This window comes from Glycine soja, chromosome 2, assembly GCF_004193775.1.
Source record: "Glycine soja cultivar W05 chromosome 2, ASM419377v2, whole genome shotgun sequence".
Classification (NCBI taxonomy): Eukaryota; Viridiplantae; Streptophyta; class Magnoliopsida; order Fabales; family Fabaceae; genus Glycine; species Glycine soja.
This window is the reverse complement of record NC_041003.1, coordinates 11,538,201-11,558,769: the sequence shown is the minus strand read 5'-3', so window position 1 is coordinate 11,558,769 and position 20,569 is coordinate 11,538,201. Positions and strand designations below refer to the sequence as shown.

The window sequence follows — 20,569 nt, the reverse complement described above, 5'->3', positions numbered from 1 at the left end:
CACAGGAACACCCCAGTGGCGGATGCCTAAAGTACTGAAATTAATTTTTTTTTGTTTATGTCTCGGTTGAGAATGAATTAAGCTGAATGAAATTTGATTCAACAGTTTGATAAGAATATTTATTTTTAGTTTTAAATTGATTCAATTTAAACCCACAAACAATTTAATTCAGCAAGTCAACTCGATTCAATTTAAAATTATAATTATTTCACCTATTTTTATTTATTTATTTTATACAAAAATAAAATCAATATGTATCTAAAAAATTAACTATATCAATTTAATAACATAAAATGTATTACTATATAAGTGTATATGCTAAATTTATAATTATTACACATGTTTTTATTTATTCATTTTATAAAAGAATGTTAAATTAACTAAAATTAATTATAGAAATTCAATAATATAAAATATTTAATACATGCATATAGATCAAGATATAAATAGATAGATTTAAATATCAAACTTTCTTAAACACCATTTTTTAAAAGTGTAAAACGTTCATATATTAATTTAAAGTAAAGAAATTCAAAATGAATTTTGAGGATAAAAATAAGTTATTAAATTTAATGAGTATTATTAATTTAATTCTTAAATATATATTAATATTATTATTTAAGTTGTAATTTTTTGAATTTAAAACTAACATAATTGACGGATTATATTTTAGGAGCTTTTAAAAAAAAGTTATTTTCAAATACTACGTAACAATGTTATATCTTCAAATTTCAGTAACTTAAAAGAGTGTTTTATCCATATTTTTTTTTGTCTTATATTATTTCTTTTATAAATTAAAAATAATATGATTTTTTTACTACAAATATAAAAATAAAATTATAAACTATTAAAACATTTAAACACAACTCTTAAAAAACATTTAAACAGATATTAATAATTATTATCAAACACGTAAACCTATTCAGGTTTAAGTAATATTTTAAATTTAAGTCTAGATAGATAACTTATACATTTCACCCAACAGGTACATTAATTACAAATTTAGTTTTAACATGAACTGCATTTAGTTCTTGTGAAAAGCAGTAAGTAGTAACAGCAGCTTACTAATATCAAGGAGGTATTAGTCTTCTTTGGCATGCACTGAAAAGCTTTTATCGGTACTGCAACATGGATATGAGATATGCATGATATTATTATATTATTATAACCAAAAAAATAAACATGAGATGTGATATGAATACAAAAGGGTTCAGCAGTAGGAGGAACAGTGTAATGTTCCATCACCACCATAATGCACCAAACAAATGATAAGGGCGTCATTCTCTAAACTTACTGAACCATCCTGCATGCCAAGAGTACACTGCTGCATGTCAGTGGCAATTGTAGCCTACTGAAGCTTTTAAATTTAGGTTTCACTCTTTACTAGTATTTACCTAATATCTATGCACAGTGGTCCTTCCCTATTCCTATCTCAGAGCTATATTTTATCTTGCGTACTGTGCATGCAATGTATGTGCACTTCCGCGTGCAAAAGAGTGCAGCAGGATACGAACCACATTTTTTCGTCTCATCGTGAATATAAAAAGGACAAAAAAATCATATTAATTCAAAAGAGTTAATTAACTTTATTTAATTACATCAATTCCAATTAAAAATATTTTATAATATCAAATATAAAAAAATACATTAATTAAGAAAATTAGTTTTTTCAGATAAAATTAAAAAAATTAATTAATCACATTTAATTACATCAATTTTAATTTAAACAAAATTTTCTTCTAAACTTATTTTTTTATTAGAATTTGATATAAAAAATAAGGAAATATTGTTGAAATTGATACCTCAGTTAAATGGAAAAATATTTTAGAATTAATAACATTAAATAAAGTAGGCTTAAATTGATACCTTATTTTTTATTTTTCAACTTATCTTTTATTAAATTTGATATCAAGAATAAACAAATATTAAAATTAACGATATTTTAGAGATAACAACATTAATTAAGATAAAATTATTTAAGTAATTAAAATTTTCTTATACTCCCATCCTCAAATATAATAATAAAAAGAAATGACACACTAATCAAAAAAGTTAATTAATTATATTTAATTACATCAATTTTAATTAAAAAATATTTTTCTCTAATTATTTTTTATTGAAACTTGATATCATAGATAAGAAAAACTTATTGAAACTAACACATAAACTAAATAAATGATATTTTAAAAATAATAATATTAAATAAAAAAATTAGTTAAAATTTTATTATATTTAAAAGAATGTATTTTTTCCTATATTTGATACCAATTGAGAATTTGAAAAAAAAAATGTTTTTTTATTATATTTAATATTGGAGAAAGTACCATCTAACCAGATACACGAGACTTGTTTTCATCCTAAGATCAAGTGGCCTTTATTGAAGAAGCACCAACCAAGTAGTTCCAGCTTTTACATCAAAGGTTCTTTTGACGTGGTTTATTGGTTTGGAAAACTCCGTAGCTCCAATAGGTACTCCCTCTAATTTCAAATATATATAAAAATATTTTTTAATCTCGTTTTTTTTTATTGAATTTTGATATCAGGAATACAAAAATTAAAACTAAAACTTCATTGATGAACATTTTAGAGATAATACTTTAAATAAGATAAAATTAATTGATTTTTTTTATATTTGAGATAAAAAAAACTTATATTAGAAACCAAAAAACATATAATATTGATAATTAATTTATCGTATTTTCTTAACTTAATTAATCATCATCCATAAATGTTGGGTTGTTCATTGGTTTGGATCAATCCGACGATTTAAACCAACTCAATTAAATTAGTTTAGATTTTTTTTCTAGTTCGGGTCTAATTCAAACTAAACTAATTAAACCAATGACAATCGATTTGGGTAAAGGATTAAGAATTTTCAAATTCAAATTAATCTGAACCGAACCATATATATATATATATTAATTTTATTATTTTAAAAATTTTAAAATTACTTATACTTTTATGTCATTTTGTGCATTTCTTTTGACATTCAACATACAACTTTAACCTTTGAACATTTTCATGATGATTTGACTAATTTAATATATGTGATAAGATTATCTGTTAATCTTAGGATAAATTTATTTTATATTTTTTCAAAATATTTATTTATTAGATATCTCATTATCCAAATCAAACCAATCCACTCATCATTGGTTTGATTTGATTCAGTTTGAAAAAAAAAAACTAAAATCCAAAACAAACCAAACAAATTAAAATCAATAAATTCAAATTTCATTTTTTCCCAAAATCTAAACCAACTCAACCCATGAATACACCTACAAACGATCCAGTCTTGATATTTTACACCTTGATACAAATTTATAGACAACACTCCTTATATGAACTATTAAAAAAGGTAAATATATATTGTATAAAAAAATTGTTAAAGAAATGCTTTATTATATTAACCAAATAATATAATTTTAACAAATTTCAAAAAGATATATCATACTTTTATAAAAAAATACATATACTTAAATACCTATATATGAGACCACCCCTTAAAAAAGTATAGACAAGGTGTGTATATATATATAATTTTTTTCAATTTTTTTTTGTTTTTTTTAGCATTTTTGTCGGTCTTTTTTATCACACCTTTCATTTCACCTCAAATCTCTCTCTCTTCATATTTCTCTTACCACTGGTGATAGATATACCTCCCAAAAAGTATACAATTATAACTTCTTAAAAAAATAATTAGAGAATGCACTAATTTTTGTCTTGTTCTATTTATATATTTTCTTAATTATAAATCAATATTTATTTAAAAGTATATTGTCGCCTCTTATTTAAACTTTATATGTTTCATTTTATTTTCATACTGAATAGAAGTATTGTAAATTTTAAGGTCACTATTTTTTTCATAAATGTTTTTTTATTTTAAGATTAAAGATACAGTCACCATACATCCAAACCAAAATTTGACATTCATTTAATGTTTCCAACATCAAAGATACATTCACAACAATCAAATTCATTCCAAAAATTATAGATTTATTTCATCAATCACCATACATCCAAAATTTCACATTCAAGCTCAACCTGAAATATCATCAAGAACATGTTTCATGAATCAAACACAATTCAATAATAATCATGGTCCATTATCAATTCTATAAAAACATAAAAAATCAAGTGAGTTTCTCTTGCATCTTGTTGTCTTAAACCTTGGTACTTTGAACCAAAGGCGTGAGCTTTAACCCACTAACAACTCATACTATAAGAGCACTCTAAATATCTCAAAAACAAAACTCCAAATAGATTCTTCTTACCATGAGAGTCCTTCCTTAGGTTAGATCATGGAAGAGAAAAATAAGAGAAGGAAGAAGTAATTTACCACAACAATGAATTCACAAAGATTCCAAGGAAGAGAGGAAAGTAGTGGGTTGTGAGGAGACTCCAAAATTCTTTCTAGAGAAATGAGGGAGATTGAGAGAAAGTGTAACATTTGATTGTTCCCACAAATCAATAGAATACATTTTAGAGTGTTTTATCCTCATTCACACGCTTCTTAGGAAATTTTCCAAAATGTCACTAATCAATAATTATTTCAAGTAAAATATGTTTAACTATTAAGTCCTTAAGTGATAGATTACCGAAAGTAGATATATATATCTTGTTGGTATAGGTAATATCAATTACTTCTTTGAAGTCGTCATTAACTATAAAATCCCATACATGCACAATCTTTATATCTCTTTCATTTGAGTGTGTATTCGATTTGTTCATGTATCCCTCCTGCCGGAAGCCTGTCAGGAGTTATTCCTTGTCCGTGCGACATCTCTTGTGCACTGATAATCACTCCTCACCCTTATCAGTGTTAGGGATTTTACATATCCACCAGCTTTTGCTTGATTTGTCCTTGAACCACACCATATTGGAAGAGAGAATCTGCACTGATACCACTTTGTAACGCTCGACTGCTTTTGAAATTATTGATTATTCTTATAAACAAACACAAGACTTTTTAACGTGTTTTGTCCTCATTCACACTTCTATGAAAACTTTCTAAAATATCACTCATCTCATAATTATTCTAAATCAAACACGTTTAACTATGAAGTCCTTAAGTGATAGGCTACCCAAAAGTATATACATCTGTTTGGTATAGACAATACTCCCTATGTTCCTATATATAAGACCCAGGTACCTAATTCATCAAAATTAGGGAAAATGGTTAATTTAATTGGTAGCAATAAATTTGTCTTAAATTTATAATTTTTTTTCCAAAACTATCATTGTCATTAATAATTTCACATCTTCTAATGGTTTGTCAATTCATTTTTTTCTTCTTTTAATGAGAGATATTTTTAGTCCAAAAATAATTAATGCAATGAATATTATAGATTGAATCTTATATACTTGGGTGTGTATCGATCCTTTCATGTATTCCTCCCGCTGGAAGTCTGCTAGAAGCCACTCCTTGTTTGTGCCACATCTCTTGTGCATTGGAGATCACTTCCCACCCTCATCAGTGTCTTTGGGATGTTATAGAAAGATTGGGTGTCTTGGGGAGGTTGAGCCTTCAACTTTCTTTTTGTCACCGGAGGAGGAATTTTGGGATAGTTTAAGGGTTTTCCTCTAAAGACCCCTTCCTTCTAACTACCCTTACTCATATTAAGGCCCCAAAACAAAAGTACAACACAACTTAGCCCACAACACACTAGCAACATATAACATCCATTTAATTTATATTTTTTGACCATATAAAATAAATTTAATTTCTCTCGTGATATAATTAAAATAATTTAATCTAGCATTAAGAAAACTAACATTGTTACAAATATGGTTTGTTCAAAAGGATATAACTTAAATGTCATGAAATTACGACTTATATAGCTTAAGGAAACTCTAATATAATGTTTCAAAACATGTATGGGCTTGATTGCACCTACAAGTGCTTGTAAGCATTCAGGCCCATACAAAAGTAACACTTATCCCTAATCGAGGGCCCAAGGTACTCTAGTTAGGCTTCTATTGTAGGTTTTACAAAAAAAGATATTCTCAAAATATGAAAAAATAAAAATGAGGGGTATATTGAGAAAAAACGAAGTGTAAATAAAATACTTATCCTTTTGAACTTTGTTAATGAGGGAGTGAATGATGTCATGAGAATTGAGTAGAGATGGAGATCAACATACTATTGAACTACATTGTCAATTCTCCCCCCCCCCCCCCACCCCACCCACCTCTGTATATAAACGGAGATAAAGTTATTTCAATTAAGAGGTAAAAATATGAATGTATTTTATTTTTTTAAGACATTAAGAGTGCGTTTGGATAGAGAATTTTAACTGAGGAAAGTAATTTATCAGAGAATTTAAATTTCTGTAATTTAGAATTCATTGTTTGGATGTTTTTTTATGAAGAATTTAAAATTTTGGAATTTTAAAACAGAATTTTAAACAACTAAAAATCTGGAATTTCAATTTTCTTCTAAAAGGTGAGAAATTGAAATTCTCTTATTACAGTCTTCTTCAAGAAACCATCTGAGCTCCTAAAATATATCGATCGGGTGTGAACATAAAGGAACACGTATAACTAGCACACCAACCATGTTTTCTTTTTTTTCATTCATTTTTTTCATTCTCATAATTTTAATTTTTTTTATTCAAACACAAAATTTTGAAAATAAAAAAATTTCAATTGAAGAATTTGAAATTCTTAGAATTTAAAATTTCTCCATCCAAATATACTTTAAATGCATTTATTTTTTATTTAATTCTTACTATTAAAGGTAGAAGGAGAATTTGTAGGAACATTTAGTAGGATGATATGACATTACTCTGAAAATGTTTTACTTAATAACTTTTAATATTATTAAATTTAAAAAATCAAATCGTTGACTATTTTGATATCGAATGCACAATAAAATTTAGATAAAATAGGCATTTCGGTTAAGTAATCTTACAATTAACATTTATTCATATCTTAGAAAGTTATATTATACTTAAATTAAATTTATACATTGAATTATCATAATGTTTTATTTTTTTTATGAAAGTCTGTAGACTTAATCTATTCAAAATGAACTTTTAATTAAGTTAGATCCTTTAAATTAATTAGGTTAAATTATTCTATAAGTCTCGGAATTATTTGACAATTTTTAAATAGGTCTTTGAACTATTGTTATTAATTAGGTCCTTCAACTTGTATTTTTTTTTTTAAAATTGGATTCTTCCATCTAACTACCATTCTAGAAAAATAATAGCAAAAACCTAATTAGTCCCTCAATTTAGCATAGTCACCTCTTTAGGTCTACATCGAGTATTCTCATATCTTCAAATTAATATTTTCACCTCTATAGATTTTTAACTTATTATTCTTAATTAAGTTCTTCAATTAATATTTTCACATTTGTAGGTTCACTCAACCTAATCTAAGTATTCCTTTGAAAGTCTCTCTAGGCTTTACCTATAGTAAACTTGTTGCAAATTCACACAATTGACTATGACAGATAATTTTTAATTTGAAACAGAACTTACAGAGGACTCAATTAAAAACAAATTTAAGTTTAAGAACCTAAATGCAAGAAAAAGTCATAATTTAGTAACCTAATTAAAATAACCAAATAGTTGAGGGCCTGCGAAGTAATTTACCGAATATAAATAAAGATTTAATCAGTAATATATATATATATATATATATTCATCTGCTGATTACACAGTAAAAAATGTCTATATTATTTTTATTGTTCCAATAAAATCAACAAATTAATATTTATTGGTACACAAATCTCTAACAGATAATGGAACTTGGTTGGAGAAACTTTGGGTTATGTGCAACATTCATTTTTCAGCATTATTTATAATAATCACTTTAATAATCATATTAAAAGGTAAAAACTAAAAAGTTATTTATATTATAAACAATTTTATGTATGCATGCTATTAAGTTCTTAAATTTAATTATTGATTTGTGCAAAATGAAATTAAATAAGGAAGAAAAAAATAATTTAGTTGTAAATTTTATTACCTAACTTTTAATGGATTTTACTACTTAAATTTATTTTAGTAAATTTTACAATTCAACTTTTATTATTGTGCAAAATTTACTATTCAACGTTTTGATTTTTGCTCATTTTATTATTACATTGGTTACAAAACAACTTTATTTTATCTTTCTTTTAAAAAAAATTTAGATAGCATGTCAGCAATAAAATGTGAAAAAAATAAAAAATTTATCCGTAAAATTTGTGGAAAGAAAAGTTAAATAATAAAATTCACAAATTTAAGAAAATTTGATGGTAAAATTTGCAACTAAAAAAAAAAAAAAAAAGCTGGTTGTGCTTTCTTCGTGGGCTAGAACAAGAAGAGGCGCCAAACTCCTTACCCTGAAAGGAGCTTCTCAACTTTCAACATTTCGTTGCTTCGCTTTCGTTTTCTCATCCTCAAAATTCATCAATTCGTTTCTGAATCAAATCAAATCACCCATCGATCACACTATTTTCTTAATAAAAAACTAAGACCTTGTATTATTTTTATTTTTATGGGCAAATGCTAAGTATTAATTGTTAATATTTTTAGCAGATAATTCAACTCTCGAGCGTTGTTGGAAGGTGGTAGAATACGGCTGAACACGTGGCAGCAGGCGGCGGTGGGAGCGTTGTTGGATCCTCGAAGAAACGACCGGAAAACCTGCTTTCCAGAGGGTTTTTCAAAGGATGAAAAATTGCCCTGAAGGAAGGGTCAGTTACATTTTCTCTTCCCTTTCTCTTTTGCTTAATTTCCATGTTTTTAACACTCAGTTTCTACTTATGATTTTGTAATTTTATCTTGTGCTAAGACCAATCTATTGTTATTTTTTAGTTTAAATGTTTGAGTAAGTAGTAACATTACTGTATTTACACTGTCATTTACCACAATTTTCATGCATGATAAGTTTATGTATTTTCCCAATCTTATTAAATGACTCACTCATGATTTTGTAGTTTTCAAAAAAATTCAATCAATAATAAAGTGTGTTAGGAGGACTCTGTTAGAGAATATGTTGCTAGCACCTTTTATTTTTTCATTTTTACGATAATTACTTACAAGTTATAGCTACGTAATTTCTGACTGATCGACCGTATATAAATTGCATAGAAGTTAAACTCCAAATGGTTTTTTACTTTGAAAAATCAGTCTTTGAAATTATGAGCTCAGTAATTTAATCCGAGTTTAAGGCATGCATTGTAGTTATAAAAGAACTTCATTTTAGTCTAAAAAATAAAAGTTTTTTACATCGTCATTCAACTAGAGATTGTCATGTATAATAAGTTTCTTTACTTTGACACTAATTACTAACTTAAAAATCATAATTAGGATGACTTGTGAGCGATTGACAGTATAAAAATTTATTTTAGTCCTATGTAGACATAAAAAATGGGTATTTTAGTCCTTACTTTTGTAATTCCAATGTCTAAAATGACCGTTTGATGACAATTCTAACTATTCAAATTATTTTTTTTCACTTTAGGAACTTGACTGGTGCTTGTAATTTCATAGATGAATATATTACTCTTGTCTCTTTTTGGTTGATTTCCATATTTTTGTTATTGATTTTCTGATTATAATTTGATATAATTCTATCTTATGCTAAACAATTAGCAATTAATGAAGACCAGTCCATTTTTTTTTTGTTAATGATATTGTTTTATAGGCAGTACTATTGGATCGTCCTCGTGTTGTATCTGCAGAAGTAGGACATGCTTGGGACCTGCCAGCAAACACATTTGGTGCTGCCTATGCTAGATTCATGGGATCAAGGAACTTTTCGCCAGATGATAGAGACCACCTGTTAGGTTCATGGACACTGAAGAATTGGCCTATGTAGCCACGAGGGCTCGTGAAGTGCATGACTTCTGGCACACCCTTTTTGAGCTTCCTACCAACTTGGTTGGGGAGACAGCACTGAAGGTGATTGAGCTTGAGCAGATGCACCTTCCCATGTGCTTGCTGTCTGTTCTAGGAGGCACTGCAAGGTTCAGTGATAAGCAGAGGAAACTGTTTTATCAGCACTACTTCCCCTGGGCTGTTCGCGATGGCATGCAGTGCAGTGATCTTATGTGTGTGTATTATGAGTGGCATTTTGATGAAGACTTGGAAGATATTCGCAGAATATTAGGAATTTTTCCTGCTCCCGCTGTTTCTTAAGTACCTGATAATTTTTGTTTAGTTTTCCAGGTGATGGCATTGTGCTAGAGTTTTGTAATTCAAGATTTTAATTGAAATGCTGGTAAGAGCTTTGCCTATGATATTTAGCCCGTCGACTTTGTATGAGTTTGATTTTATCAATGACATGCATACCTTGATCAGTAGTGATTTTTTCAACCCATCATGTTATTTAGTTTTATCCTCCTAGTTTGCAGTAGTAATTCTTCAATCCATTTGATTGTTGCCGCTGGATTTACTGTATAATGCTGGCTGTAGAAAGGATTATATTTGTTTGTCAGTGCCTGCATGGTAAGGCTTATGAGTTATGAGGGACTGAATCTATGATGGCTAAATATATGGAAAGATTTTACTGGCAGTAACTGGAGGTCAATAACCAGGCTTTGCACTTGAGATTATGTGCAAAAGGTGTTTGTCATGAGTCATGACTCATGACTACTTTCTTTTCTTACAAGTATGAGGTGGATGTAATGAACTCAATTTAACTAAAGGTATTATTGCCAGAAAGATGAACCTGGATTTGTTGATGAGGATTTGTTTCTTTTCATTTGATCTAATGTGGCTGGATCATACTGTATAATAAGTAGCAATTTTTTGCTACAATAAATGACTTTTTTTTTTTTCCTTGGCAGGAATCTATGGCATCTAAGTGGAGATGGTGTACAACCCTGCCATCTGTGGCCTACCTGTCCTCATGGTCTTGGTGGTGGAAGTAATGGTAATGGCATCTGAATGGACTTCTAGAGTAACGATTTTATTTATACTATTTTCATATTATTTTTAATGTCAACCAGAAAAAGTTGTCTAGCCTCATACAGGCATAAAGTTCAAAGAGTACATGAGAAATTTGACATTCAAGCATTATTACATACATAAACAGTCATGCTATTGATACATTATGTATTTATCTTAATTTCTTGGACAGTTGGTTCATGTTGTGATGTTCTCTTTCCTCATGAGTTTGACCTTTTAACAAGAGGACTTGGCTATTAACTTTGGAAGGTATATATGCCTGCAATTTCATCAGTAATTTGGAAGTTTCTGCCAATTTTATTTATGTATTTTATTCAGTCTCATGTGGCTACTAGCAGACTACTGCAACTTGTTTTTCTTTTTTCGTATTCTGCTATGCAATACTTGCTTGGATGTGCTGCACTTCAGGATGAGAAAGAAGAGAAAACAGTTAGTAAAGATTTTGTCAAGGCAGGTTAAGATTGAACATTTCTATGTAGCATCTTTATTTCATCAGAAGTATGGTCGAATTCCAGTTAGTAAATAGGTATAGATGGAAGAAATTTTGAAGTGCTAGTGAGCCATTTGAGGATTAGATGATTGATAGTTATCCTCATGTAGGAGCAAAGTCTGTACCCTTGTAGCTGTGTGAATGCTTCCAACGTGTAATAATTATGTAATAGCAAAAGAAACCTGTCTGCATTTCTTCCAACCTACACTTACAGCCTTTTCTTGTGCAAAAATAATACAACTGCCTTTAGGTATAGTACTGCTTGTAATTAGTTACTGATATGCATGATCCAGACAACTGCCAAGCTTTCTTGACAAAATTTATTTTCATCACAAATTATATAAAACATGGATTTTCTCCTTTAAGAATGATTTCATTTCTTTCCAACTATATTCAATAATAGGGTAGAGTTAGGGTATTAGAAATGAATGTTGTAGCAGATCCTCCATATGATGATGTAACTGAGAACCATATATGAAGCCACTGTTAAATTACTGAAGACTAAAGTGTCCAACATGAAGAAGAGTGAAATCCAGACCAAACAAACCATATTGCTCATGAAGTTAACCATATATAAGAACAGACGTTCAACTGTATGTGGAGTCTGTTTACATAGCCGGCAAGTTTCTTGAGGTTTCATACGTTGCACTTGAACTATTACCATTAATGGCAGTGTATTTTGATTTAGCTTCAATAGGCACAAAATCAAACTTAGACCTATTTTTTAACTCCAAACTATATACCCGTTGAAAAAAAGAACTAATATACCCGTGGCCGGAGGCTCCTCACTACGCGAAGGTATAAGCGAGGGTCGTTGTACACAGCCTTGCCCTTACAAATGCAAAGAGGTTGTTTTCAAATTTGAACTTATGATCAACTGGTCACTGAGGCACAACTTTACCACTATGCCAGGGTTAGTCCTCCAAACTAACTACCTATTGAAACTGTCTAAATTTTGCTTTTATCTGGTAATTGCCTGGCCGTTTGTAATTGTCTGGCTTTGTGGTGAACCTTGCTGAATGGTGTACTAACCACATCAATTAATCAGGAGCTTCAAATTTTGAGACAGGGAGTTTGAAGATGTCTTCATGTCATGTACCCCCTGAAGATGATACAACTCTTCAGACAACTAGGGGTTCCAAGTTGCCTGATCCAGAAAGTTACGAGGAAGATAATTATGTGAGTTCTGCCTTGTTTTCACTGAATTGGCTATTTATTCAAATTTTGGCTTCCATTTCCTACTCTTCATCTTGAGATATGACCCACATAAATTAACGGATCGAGAAATGGGCACCTTTCCATGTCCAAGAGCTGTTGGCAGCCAATGTAAAAGTACCGATACAAAGTTTAGTTGAGGACAATATTTTACAAAAAATGCACTCACTAGGGATAAGGTTGCTAAAAAGGGTCTCCAAATGTGTTAGACCGTAATAATACTATGATTAAATTGATGTGCTTCTCAAACCAATACACTGAAGTCTCTTATCCATTTAAGGTTATGGTTGTTTTGGTCTATCTGCCAAATATCTTAATCAGCAATTCGAAGCTAAAGCACCAGTGCCACATGCACAACTAAGTTCATGTCTTTTAGAGATTCTTCATGATCGATAGACAATCTTACTTGAGTTTAATATGATTATTATGAATGATGAAACTATTTTTTTAAACACTTAATATAATTACATACTTATGATTTGAACTCGAAACTATAGGTTAAAAGGAAACAACCTCGTACCTAATCAATCCACACATGTATTAATGCTCATAATACATTTTTATTTAAAATGACAAAAGAAATAAGTAATTGATTAATTTGAGTAAATAATTTATGACCATTTTGGTGTTATCAAAGAAACACACTCATTTCTTAAACTACAACCAACTCTACATTTGAATGTAGCTCAAGTAAAATAAGAAATTATAGAACAAATTGAGACAGTCCTCATACATGAAAACATTGACAGGATTAACAATCCATGCACATACTTAACCTTTATTCCCTAACTCATGTCTACCTCTAGACAACATCAAGGAATGTTTTCAACATTTAGTACTCATATAGCACTAACATGACAAGACACACATATATATATATACAAAAGATAGATCATCACTCATTAGTCATTACAATTGACTGCTTAAGACTATCATCCAATTCCACCTTCACCTCATTGAGTCACCCATTGACACCACTACTCATCCCTCAACATTCTGATGAGCAGATTAATGCTTGATCATCCTTGGTCTCCACACTTTGAATTGGAGAAGAACAATTATCCTCTTCCGCCACCTTCATGCATGGCTTCTCTTCAAGTGGTTCCTGTTGTGTTCCTCCCAGTTCCCTGACCAAAGACTTGATCCACACAAACATGGAACTTCCCAAGCTAACCCAAGAAATAGCCTTACCAACCTCATAACTATAAACCTGCCCTGAAAAGCACCAACTCAATAGCAAAATGTTCCCATTGTAGAAGAACACAACAAGCAACTCAATGAGCTTCAAGAACAAAGTCTTGAAAGAAATAGGCCTCAGTAAAGGGTGTTTAGAGAGTGCTTCCAAGTCCAAGTTTGCAAGCACTAGCAAATGAGACAACAAACCCTTGTTGTTCATCGGCTTGTGATCCCTCACCCACTCAATGATGTAATGAGCAAGCTTTGACACCAACAAGTGTAGCAACCCAATAACAACATTGAAAAGGCATGTTTTGAAGATCTCATGGTTGAACTTCAATGCTGCTTCCCAGTACCAATCAATGGCACCACGTGTGGCACCCCAATAGACCAAAGAGGGTACTCCAACCCCAACACAGATTCCAAGGTGAGTGTGGATCTCAAGTGCAAATTTCACGTACAAACTAATGGGAATGCTTATGCCCCATGACCATGGCTCGTTCATGAATGCACTTGAGAGGGAGGAAGAGCCTTCATTGATGAAAGCAAGGATGCAAATGGAGAGGAAGTGGAAGATTTTGTCAAAGTCAGGCCCTCCTTGCAAATTAGCCATGTTGTTGTTGATTGGTGATGATGAGAAAATGAGAGAAGAAGGTGTAGGTGTAACAAATTAGGGTTTCTATATGATGGTGGATCATTTGAAGAACTAGCTTCAGCTGAATAGGGTAATTTATAGAAACCTGAGAAATTTCCTTGGAAATTTCCATCTTCATGAACAGTTTTGGAAACTTTTGTCCGTACAGGAACATTGAAGTACTTGCAATTCCTTCCTGTGTGGACATATGATATGAGCTTCTTTTTGAGGATTCGTGCTTTCTACTTGTAAGTGTGGCAGAACCTTCAGAGAAATTTCGTGTTGCTATTTTAGTGTCAAAAGTAATAATAGTAGTTGTAATATTTGTACGAGTGCATGTTTCTCTCTTATCTTATCTTATGTTTAAATTGGACTTGGACCCTACAATTTCTGTGTTAGCTCACTTTAGCGGAAAAATAATAATATTATGAGTTAACAAATTTAGTTTTCACACAGTTATTTAATCATAAATTTTTATTTATATAATTTTTAAGATAATTATTATAAAATTAATAAATTTAGTTGTATAAAATTATTTTACACTGCATAATTCTTTTTCTCTAATATTACTTCTACATCTTTTTTATTTATTTAAACTTTTTTTTAATTTATACTTGTCCTTCTTATAAATAAAAGTATAAAGCAAGCGGGTAAAAAAGAAAGTAGGGAAGTATCATTATTGAGAGGAAAAAGGTACTACTGCGGGTTATATCTTGGTATAATTTTTTTTCAGTAATAGTGAGACCTAACTCTTCTTACTAATGTAAAATGTGTAAAGTGTAAGAAGGGGAAGGACAAGAGACAAAAGGTGTTAGAATGAGATTGGTATTTGAAGGCTATTTCGGGGTTCTATTTATCTATAGGAGTAAGTAGGAGAGTACGTATCATTATTGAGGAGGAAAAAGGTACTATTGCGGGGTTATATGTATGTATAATTGGAATTTTTTCGGTTATAATGAAGCCTAGAATCTAATAATCATGGAAAATGTGTAAAGTATGAGAAGGGGAAGAGCAAGAAAAAAAGTGTTAGAATTCGAGGGCATACAATTTGAGATGTTATTGACAATTGCTCTTTGAAAAGATAAATCCAAATCCTGGATCCAAAATCCCATTGCCATTCCTAATTTAAATATTAGATCCGTTGTTCTTTAAAAATAAGAAGAAGAAAAGATGTAGAGGATGATGACCTAAAGATATTTAATAAGACAAAAAAATGTCATTTGAAGTAATCATTATGCATAATATATATTAAGATTGACTTAAATAATCACTCTCTAATAATTGTTCCCGATGTATTTTTCTAATTGAACTTTCCTCTTTTTGTTTTTTTTTCCTTTTTTTTTTATAGAAGGACAATTTCATAACACAATCTGCTTGTTTCTTTTTTTTTTCCCCCTCAAATAGCAGATGATCCGCACGGAAGCATAAAACAAAAGGACAATTCGGTTGAGAAGAATGAATAACTTATATGAAGGCACTCAACCACTGCACAATTGAGCTCCAAGAATCATTTATGTTTAAAATTAAATTAATCTTTTATTGGAAACAAAAAAGTTTAAACTTCCAGCTTGTGTGCAAATAAAGTGTAGAATCCAATCCGTTGACCCTCTCTTATGAACTGGTTATGACTCGAAGAATCCTCAACCACTCGAAGAATACTCGGTAATTTGAAACCGTTCATAAACGCATCCTTAATAATCTGAGTAAAATGCTAGTTCAAAGGTATCATGGCTTTAGGCCTTAACCCGATCGAAGGGCCCAATATTTCATGGCATCTTGTAAAATTTACTAAGAAAATAGTGCTAATACACTCTTAACACATTCTTTTCATCAATTTGTATTATTGAAATAAAATTTAGGCTTAAAATCTTTTTCTTCTTTGTAACTTAGTGTAATTTTTTCATTTGTCTCTGTAAACAAAATGTTTTAATTTTTACAAAATATATTTGTTTTATTTTTCTTTTTTTAGATAACACTTTTTTTACTTTTTGCAATACAATTTTTATTGTTTAAAACATTATATAAAATACTATAAAACAAAAAAGTAAAACAAATATTTTGCAAGAAATAAAACAATTTTTTATAAAAAAAACAATAAAAAACACTAAATTACAGGGACAAAAAATATATTTAAGTTTAAAACTTGTCAAAAATCACAATTTTGTGGATCAGCTTCCAATAATGGGTTTAAGAGTGTGCTAAAAATAGTGTTACTCACTGTTCATTTTACTAACCAAAATTATGCCTGGATTTCAGCATGAGTTTTCGTATCCTTAAAAATAATCCGTGCATGATAACAGATTAAATAAATAACTAGGAAAACAAGAAATACAAAGTTTAAGCAAATGAGCACTTAATAGAAATTTTAGTTTCTGTCAAACAAAGTTCTGTAATAGATGTTTAGCACATCCAAAATATAGCACTCTTGACCCAATTATCCAAGCAACCATAACCTACAATACACCATATCTTCTATTATGTTTCCACGACCTGAATTTCCAAAATAAATCGTTCATCGAGCAAAAGCTTTGCAAGCAAGGTATCATTTCCCCTCTCCAGGTCCACCAAAGAGATAACTCAGAGAAGAACCACCACCAGGGGCAGCATGGACCTTGGTTGAGGGTCGGTCCTGCAGCCAAATTGAAAAAGAAAAATATCAATCCAGATAAATTCCAGGGAAAATACAATCTAAGCATGGGCAGACAAGCTATATATCTAGCTTTCATGCATCTCTTCAGAATGTTATGGAAAGTATCATCTGAATGTAGTTTCAATTCAACTTGTAAGACATCACTCTAGTACAATAACCACACCTTATTCACCACAATGTTAAATGCTAATTGCCTGCAAACAGTATCGAATTCTGTTTACAAGACAAGATTGGAAGCTCTATATCTATCATTGATATAAAGGTATTCTAATAAATTTGCCACTAGAGTTCAAATAAACACACCTAGGTCCAGATTGAAAATATACTGATAGGAAGTCAACATTAAGCAATATGAGCAACAGTCAGTGCTGACTGCTGATATTCAAGGTTAAATACATAGCAAACAAATCCTAAATAGAAGATTAAGTAGATTAACTCTCACTGAATAAGCAAAATCAATCTTTTGATTCTTATGCATAATATAGCAGTAAAAACAAAACCCAGATGATAATTCTTATTTTCCAAATACTTGATAATTTTCACACTAGTTCAGATAGTATAGCTAACTAGACTGATACATCCAGACCTAATTATTTTGAATTTTCAACATGTGAGTTGACATAAAATTATCTATATGAACCCACAGTAACAAAATTATTACAGTACAGTACAATACATATAAGACAATTAAAACACATATTGGGGACAATCAAATCTAATTTTGTAAGTGTGCAGTCTACAAGATTTAATCCCTTGTAGTGCCATGATATAAAACCATTCATATGTTAGAGACATCATATAAAACCATTCATGTGTTAGAGACATAATATAAAACCATTCAAGTGTTAAGAGACATAATATAAAACCATTCATGTGTCTTCATCTAACAGTTTAAGCTTTTGGTATAGTTGGTTCTTGACATAGAGCCTAAACTATAACAACTTGGGAAAAAAAGAAATTAAATATAAGTTAATACCGTGATGAAGTTGCCGGTGTTCTGGCCATCAGTAGAATGACTGTTTATACCAGCAGCCTTGTTAGGGTCTATTGTTTTAGTAGGAGGAGATGCTTTTGAAGGAGGCGCATTATTTACAGCCTGCACTTCAGGTTGGGCTGGGGCATTGTTTGTTGCCGGTTTTGCGGCAGGGGCCTCTCCACTGCCAAAAAGATAACCCAAGGAACTTTGACCACCACCACTGCTAACTCCACGACCCATGCTCTTCAACTGACTTCTGAAAGTTACAGTCTAGTATCAGCCTTCAAATGGACAAACAAGATTCACATAAATTCATAAGTAACAAAAGACACTCACAAAAAAAGGAAGGACAAAATAAAATGTGAGAACCTACAAATATTAATTCAGATAACATTCACAACCTAGTATGCACTAAACATTAATCAAATGTATTTTCATTTGCATTCTAACATCTAGCACACCCAGCCATCAACAAACAACAGATAAATTGAATCAAGATGAAATTCAAAAACAAAAAACTGATTGCCAGACTTTGCTGATACCACTTCTCTATTTTACTACCAGTTTTCTTCATCTTGGGCTAATTGATCTACATCATTGTATTCCATTAAAATTTAGGTTTTAAAAAACTTTCCAAGACCACGACTTCCCAATTCATGGGTGATATTTGTCCGCAATTCTGGAGACAATGCACAACACAGCAAAAGCAACAAGCACATAATTGCAAAACGGAATAAAAAAGTCATATGTTCTTTGATCATCATTCTATAAGACTAACAAAGACATCTCAATCTCCTTCATTTTCTATTGTTTCGATGACAACATAGGTATAACACAATCTTTTCCATTATCATTCACATTTCACAGTATAAGAATGAGCGCAACGCCATGAATTGATCAAAATCAAATCAATCGCAAAATAAAACGATTACACAAAAAAACCTACGATTCCACACACCAAAAAAAACACAATGAAAATTGAAAATGGATCTGAACAAGGGAGATTGACGAGGCCGGAAAAAGGATCTCGCGTAAAATGAAATGCAAAATGAGGATAAAAAATTGAGATGAAAAATGAATGAAAATGGAAAACCCTAATGCGAGAAGAGGAAGGGCTACCTGTGGGGTGAGGAAGGAGCAGATCTGGGAAACCGGATGGCCAGGCACAGAGAAAACGATGAGATGTGTGCCTTATAAATAACCCTCACACTCACACGTTTCAATGTCTAGTTTGCTTTTAATATGAAATAAATATAAGGGTAAATAATAACATGAAAGTGTAAAAAATGCAACAAACTTTCGTCAAAGACAACTTTGTCATTGAAATAATTGTGAACATAAATTGTCAACATAGAATCATATTTGTGATAATATTTTTTTAATGTTTCGTCTTCTCATTCCGCTGACAAATGGGATGAAAATGCAAAATTTACTGCCAGAAAGTATAGAAAATGATTTGTATAGGGGAGAAGTTAGGAAAAAAGGAGATTTAATATTTGAACTCTTATACTTTGATTATCTATCAATTTATCCATCTATCAAATTATTAATTAGTTTTTTAATTAATCAATATAACTACTTATTTTCCAAAATAAAATAAATTTCTTTAGTTTTATGATATAAAAAATTTGAGTTACCATTTCAAAATATGAAAGCCTTTTATTTCTTGATTTTTTTTCTTCAATTAATTTTTCTACAATATGTCAAAAGGAATGTAAGGTCGCTGCAGCTCCTAAATCAGCGAGAGATATAACTCTACGTCCCAAAGACAAAAAATAAACCGTTGTATTAATTTTTTTTGTTTTGTTTTGAAGTTAATCTCTGTATTAGTTTGAACATTACTGTATTTTTTATTTAAATTTTTTTGGGTTCTTTATTTGTTATTAATTATTTTCATTTCATTCATATTATGTATAACAATTGTCTCGAGTCAAAGTATATAAGGTTTATCCAATGGATTCTTTTATATATGAGGTATATATATATATATATATATATACATTTTATTGAATAAGGAAAAAGACTTATAATTCTATTTTATTTTGTGAGACTTTTTTTTTTAAAAAAAATAGTTGATTAAATTGTTTTTTTAAATAAATAATTTTGGTCTTGTGATCGGTTATATTTTTTCTACTCAAAACTTTCGACATATTATTTTCAATCTAAATATAAGGGTACTTAAGTTGGAATTGAGATATTGAATAATTTTAAAGATTAAAAGTGAGAAATTTAGTAGAAATTTGATAAAATTATAAGATATAAGATAAAAAAAATTTAACAACAAAGATGAAGGTTTGATAAGGAAATCAAAATAATAAAAAATATATATATATTAAAAGGCAATTTAAAAAATATATTGCATAAGTACTAAATAAATAGGAACAGTAAATTACAAACACATAATAATAATAATAATAATAATAATAATAATAATAATAATTAGTCACAATCTATTAGTAACATTTGGATGTATTTGTCGTATTTTTTATACTTTTAGAGACTAAATTTTGCATTTTCATCT

General features: G+C 29.9%; 1 protein-coding gene and 1 pseudogene across 3 annotated transcripts; one reads left to right on the top strand and one right to left on the bottom strand.

Moving 5' to 3' along the window:
* Positions 1-7,750: 7,750 nt before the first annotated feature.
* LOC114372670 lies at positions 7,751-13,864 on the top strand (annotated as a pseudogene).
* A 2,887-nt stretch (positions 13,865-16,751) lies between these two features.
* Positions 16,752-19,290, bottom strand: LOC114387500 (protein SPIRAL1-like 1). Of its 3 annotated transcripts, none has more exons than XM_028347708.1 (3): positions 19,168-19,290; positions 18,049-18,304; positions 16,752-17,051 (listed from the first exon to the last, which is right to left on the bottom strand). In XM_028347708.1, exons 2-3 carry the CDS (start codon positions 18,286-18,288, stop codon positions 16,965-16,967), a joined length of 327 nt encoding a protein of 108 aa, XP_028203509.1. In that variant the 5' UTR covers positions 18,289-18,304; positions 19,168-19,290; the 3' UTR covers positions 16,752-16,964. The 3 variants fall into 3 exon arrangements, with proteins under 3 accessions (XP_028203509.1, XP_028203502.1, XP_028203517.1); XM_028347701.1 differs by having other exon boundaries at positions 18,049-18,329; positions 19,168-19,285; XM_028347716.1 differs by having other exon boundaries at positions 18,049-18,301; positions 19,168-19,270.
* Positions 19,291-20,569: the final 1,279 nt, after the last annotated feature.

Bases quoted from the DNA above. Each gene is read 5' to 3' on its own strand.
- LOC114387500 (XM_028347708.1), bottom strand. From the start codon at position 18,288: ATGGGTCGTGGAGTTAGCAGTGGTGGTGGTCAAAGTTCCTTGGGTTAT. The intron at 17,052-18,048 runs GTATTAACTTAT...ATTTGGCTGCAG, and splicing joins ACACCGGCAACTTCATCACG to GACCGACCCTCAACCAAGGT.